At 42.6% G+C, this 6,000-nt stretch overlaps 1 protein-coding gene across 10 annotated transcripts in view; it reads right to left on the reverse strand.

Moving 5' to 3' along the window:
* Positions 1–4,914, reverse strand: part of neo1a (neogenin 1a) — a 209,475-nt gene extending 204,561 nt beyond the window's left edge. For all 10 annotated transcript variants that reach the window (XM_061670361.1, XM_061670360.1, XM_061670365.1 and 7 more), the window contains exon 1: positions 4,256–4,914. In XM_061670361.1, coding sequence (XP_061526345.1) covers positions 4,256–4,349 — 94 coding nt within the window. In that variant the 5' untranslated portion in view covers positions 4,350–4,914. The remainder of the gene's footprint in view (positions 1–4,255) is intronic.
* Between the last annotated feature and the right edge of the window lie 1,086 nt (positions 4,915–6,000).

Genomic DNA, 6,000 nt, shown 5'->3' on the forward strand with positions numbered 1-6,000 from the left:
TTGACCTCCCCACAAAGCCCTACAAGCACAGACTTTGTAGCTAAAACCCTGCTCGCAGCGTGCAGTGCAATGGTTAAGCTCATCGCCTCCCACTGTGGGGAAACTAAGGTCAAGACCCCGACTGGACCATCCACCAATATCTCCCGGACTCATGGCTGTGGTGTCTTTGAGCAAGACACTGATACCCCGAACTTCTCCCCGCGCACTTAAGTTGCCCCCTGCTCCAGTGTGTTCCACTAACGAGTGTGTGTGTTCACTGTGATGGGTAAAATGCAGCGAACACATTTCATGTGCATGCAGCCATGTTCATGACAATAAAGATGTTTCTATTCTAAAAAAGTGGCAGCACAATCTACTTTTCACTATGATAGTGGGGACATCATGACTCCACCTCTTACATCACAAGCACTGAGCAGCGTGATCGCAGTGAGCTCCACTCTCTACAATGGCAGACCAAAAAAAATTTCCAATGGGAGGAAGGGGGATTCATTAGTGGCGCAAATGAATCAAACACTTGGCAAAGTGCACAGTTATCCAAATCCCTAGATAAAGGACATTAGGACTTCATGCACACTCTGAGCCCATAAATAAATAACCAGTAAATTGTATACTCAATATGGTAGACAGTGTCTCTGTATGATGCTTTGCTTGGACATGTTATTGCGATTTCTTTTTTTCTTCTCTCCTCCCAATGGATTGAAGTATAATCAGGAAGTATCAACGACTACACACTGCAACCATATTTGTCAAATCTTGTGTCAAAATCCACAAAAACCAGTATGTAATACTTATTTCAAATATGGCCCTGTTAGGAATTGTCTGGACTGCCGCAGACTGAGAGAGACAGCTGAAACCAACTGAACTGTTGCACAGTTTGCAGGATTCGCAAACTCATTTTCATGAGTAGCCGATCTTCGGTCACTAGTTTTACTGCAATTCGAAATTCAAATCGCTGTTGGATGCTGTCACAATGCTACGGCTGTAACGGACAATCAAAATTGCCATGTCATATCGCGTTAGCTTTCAGAACCAAAATATACTTTACGAGTATAAGCAATATTCAGCCGCCTGCCACCATTGCCAAGCCATACCAATAAAGTATAAAATATATGTTGTGTGACACTTAACTATATTTATAATTTCATATGTACCTGCAGATTAAGTATCAAAGTGTGGAGAGTTGCACAACAAAAATGATGTTTCCGGGTACAACGCAACATCCAGTCTAACATTACATTATATATCGTGTATATATATATGTGTATATATATACACGATATGTGTATATATATATACACATATATGTATATATATTATTTTAAAATACTACTAAACTATATTTAAAATCTCCTTTGGATCTGTGGATGAAACAACGAAGCGTGGATCGTCTCTGTCACGGAAATCCACAAGTGCAGTCAATAAATGGAACCAACACCCTATAAAATATATCAACACATTTTCTTTTTCGTCGATCTAGTTACTTTGTATCATTATAATATAGCTACTGCGGCTTCTTCATTGATAAATGTGCCATGTCGTTTGTGGTTCCACAACACAAAAATGTTATTTCCCGATAAGAACACAGAGTTTTTCCGCAGGTTGCAGCAAGTTTATATATACTATATTTGCAGGTTCATCTTGGCTGATGTGTGGCGTGAAGTAACCAGCTGTATTTTTTGCGATTGTCCGGTTCAGTCACTTTTAGCTGAGTTGCTTTGTGTGTTGTAGGCCTGAAAGTGTGTACACTCATTACAGGTACGGCTGCCACAAACAATTATTTTGATTGTTGATTAGTCACCGATTATTTAGTCAATTAGTCTCTGCCATATATATATATATATATATATACACAGAGAGAGAGAGAGAGAGAGAGAGAGAGAGAGAGAGAGAGAGAGAGAGAGGCAGAGGTGGCATGTCGCGGAAAGACACTATTAACAATTGTTGTGGCGGCTGCCAAGACTTTCGGCTGGCTTCTTCTTTTCCTTTCGGCTTGTCGCTTTAGGGGTCGCCACAGTGCGTCATCCTTTTCCATCTAAGCCTATCTCCTGCATCCTCCTCTCGAACACCAACTGCCCTCATGTAATTTTGGGCTGGCTTGACTGCAGTTCAAAAATAAATAAATAAATAAATAAATAAACTTTGTGATAGCATATTTATTCAGTTTGCCCTTGGTAAAGTATAATTTTTGGGGGTCCATTTTTTTTTTTTTATTATTATGTCATTTACTGTATTCTTACTTAAAGATTAATTTTGCACTGAAACTGTTAAATACTGTTTGTGAAAAAGTTGTGCAACAAAAATAAAGGTTTTGTTTGTCGACGTCATCGTGATTAGTCGACTCATCGTGGCAGCCCTAATTACAGGTTTTAAAAAGAGTGGTGGATGATTAATTCAAGCTGAATTTACTGGTCTCTTCTACAGAATCTGTTGGACCACCAGAGCTTCCCAATCACAACACACAAAGGGGACAACTTTATATTTTAGCAGAAGAATCCAAAAAACAACACCCAGGCCTACTAAAATATAGCACCTATTGCCATAACACGATCATGTACCATATATAAGTGTAAAGAACACAACAGACGTGAATTTATTACTATTTAAGTTCCTTGACAGACTCTATTCACAATATTTTACACACAAAAAACGTCACCCAAAAAAAAATAATCTTTAAAAGTGTTTTACTTTGAAAAATATGCAACCCAAAACAGAACTGGACAGGAGGTCTTGAAAAGGCTGAAGAAGACCATCAGTGTGCCAATGAAAACAACTGTTGTTCGAGAAGTCTGCAGGCGATGTTACATCTAAGGTGGTCTTGTGTTAATAAAATCTTGTGCATAGTGCTGTGGAAAAGCAAAGAGGGTGGCCTAATGTTTACACATTTCAGCAAGTTATTTGCATTGTCCGCTGGGAGACGATCAGCACACAAGTCGATCCCAGCAGGATTACAGAGATAAGATAGGGCCTAAGTGGATTTTACACTGCCAGCAGCAACTTGTTTACAAAAGCCAAACTTTTTGTGGAATGTTACAACAACTTGCAGGGCGCTGCAAAGGGAACAGGGAAGAATAGGAGCCACATTTCAACAGAACTTTCATTAAAAGTGAGGCAATCTGTTGAATCTGTACCCAACCCAAATGCAACAGACTTTGCTGCCAACTTTAAGATAACTTCTAGTGACTATGGGGGGAGGGGGGGGGGGCAGGTACCCCATATTTAGTAATTTGAGACTCCCTCACTGCGTGTGGGACCCAGTCCAATTCTCTGGAATCAATCAAAACTCCCAAAGGAACTCCCTGGCCCCCCTAATCTCCTGGTTTTATTACTTTCCAGACAGTCAGCCTGTTTCACCCTACCCCCATCTCCCTCTTTTGTATGGGTCTCCTACTAAACCAAGGAGGTGTTTTTTTTTTTTTCCTCCACACTACACCCTCTCTCTTTTCTATCTGCCTTTCCACCAGCACTGCAGAGCTCCTCGTGGAGGAGAGCTCTTTCATCAAGCTTCCATGCGCAAGTAGAGACCCGTCAATCCAAGGCTTTTCTTCTTTAGGAAGCCAAAGCAAGCCTTTCCTCACACACATTGGTCGAGCCCAATAATCTTTTCCAAACACACGCTTGAACGGCTGTGATAACACAGCTAAAACGAGGTATGTGGAAAAACTCCGAACAGGTATTTTCTATCGCTATGCTTAAAATGCCAACAGTGACTGGAGCTTAGGCTGCAATCAATAGCTCTCTGAGGTCTTACAATGAACAGGGGGGGCAGTGACATTTCCCACAACAGAACACCACCAGTTGGACTGATGGTGAAAAGCTAATGAATTGGGAATGTGTTTATCCATCAGCTAAACGTGTATTGACACCCAGGTAAATGACATGTCTACTGGACTGATAGTGCAGCTTCCCTCGCTTGAACGTGCCTATTTGCGTAGAGAGGCCAACACATTCAAACACGTGTTTGCGTTGCATTCCACGTTCAAATCAGCAAACCAATTTGGGTGAAGGATTTGGAAGACAAATGTAGCCTGTTGCCGGGTGAAACAAGTGTACTTTGAAACTTGTCAAAATTGTGAAAGGCGCAACACAATTAGCCGTCATGTCTGCTTTTGGAGCACAACAATTTGAGCTTTGTCCGTCTTCCCCACGGCGGTGTTTTGATCGAAGTTTACACACTTGGGCATGGCAAAAAAAAAAAACTAAACAAAAAAATAAATAAATCAGCAAGACCAGGGAGAAAAACGAGCGAGACGTGTACCTTTGTCGACATGCTTGGCCGCCGTGCTCTCCGTGCACAGAAAGGTGAGACAGGAGAGGAGAGAGAGGAGCCACACAGCTCCCCGCTCGGCCATCACTTTTCACAAATAAATCTCGGCAGGCTTCGGGAATCCCGACTTTTAAACGGAATCCTTGAAGAAAGAAAGAAATTAAAAATCCGGAATATGCACCAAGAAAAAAAAAAAAAAAAAAAAAAAGTTCAAAGCGGTACACCGCCAAGACGCATCCGGAGCCAGGTACTTGGAAAAGAGTCCGGGTGAAACATGGAGCTGGGAAGGAGAGCCGCAGGTTAAGGCACACTCTTTTCGCAACTTGGACCAGGCAGAGGTCGGAAGGGGGAAAAACCACTAATCAATCCATGACTACGGAGGCGCAGCGCAAAGACGAGCTGACCAGGCGAGCGAGGTCCAACACGCCGACCGCTCCACTCCAATGTCGGCCGGAAGCACAAAACGAGAAGGAGCTGCTCGATGAAGGGAAAACGGGATCCAGGCAGAAAGAGAAATCTCGGCCGGAGCCAGCTCGCCGCTCACGGTTGGGACGTGAGCGAGCAGCGTGGTGGCGAAGGAGCAGAGGAGGGCTGGATCTCCTGTGGCTCCCCGGAAAACGGGGCCTGGAGCCTCACAGAAGTTTGGATCCTGGTGGCTTGTTCAGGCCACCGCTAAAATGTGGCAAGGATCTTCTTGCGGGAATTCAATTCAGGGAGATCCTCGCTTTCAATAGGGTTGGAATTTTCTTTTTAGAAGTAGAGTTTGGATTTCGTTTTGACTTTTGTTTTTCACATTCTTTTGTTTGTATGAGTTTTAGTATTGTTCTTTTTTTAATACAGGGTATTTGTCAGGTGCAAGATTAAAGAATATTACAATAATTGTGTAATTAAAAACTAAAGATACCGTGTTTAAAAACGTATCAACAACTAAAAGATGAACGACCATCCACAAATCCAATACTATACAAGAGTCCACAAAACCTGAACTGCAAAAAGTGCACTGCATAATACTGCATCAATCTAAGGTTAGAGGTCGATCGTGTGCCTGGTCAAAATCACACAAGAACATTACATCCATTCATTTTCTGAGCCGCTTCTCCCCACTAGGGTCGCGGGCGTGCTGGAGCCTATCCCAGCTGTCATCGGGCAGGAGGCGGGGTACACCCTGAACTGGTTGCCAGCCAATCGCAGGGCACATACAATCAAACAACCATTCGCACTCACATTCACACCTACGGGCAATTTGGAGTCTCAAATTAATGCATGTTTTTTGGGATGTGGGAGGAAACCGGAGTGCCCGGAGAAGACCCACGCAGGAACGGGGAGAACATGCAAACTCCACACAGGCGGGGCCGGGGATTGAACCCGGGTCCTCAGAACTGTGAGGCTGACGCTCTAACCAGTCGGTCACCGTACCGCATGAACATTACAGTCTACGTTAATTTAAAGCCTTAAAGCCATTCATGAGACACGTGCTTTGTTTTTCATGTTTACTTTACAGTACGTAGTCATCATTGTAAGCAACAAAAACTAATTGAAGCCCTTGCATGTTGAATGAATGAAATGTCCTGACATAATTGCAATTAATGAGCCACACATAATTGTTGTGCTTTACTCTAAATGATCTATGGATGCATAGGCCTACTAATGAGAAGTGGTATTTAGCTAATTTAAACAAAAACATACCACAAGACCAAATGTGCAAAGTAACAGATTACAAAGTATTGTAAAGTATC

This window comes from Phycodurus eques, chromosome 2, assembly GCF_024500275.1.
Source record: "Phycodurus eques isolate BA_2022a chromosome 2, UOR_Pequ_1.1, whole genome shotgun sequence".
Classification (NCBI taxonomy): Eukaryota; Metazoa; Chordata; class Actinopteri; order Syngnathiformes; family Syngnathidae; genus Phycodurus; species Phycodurus eques.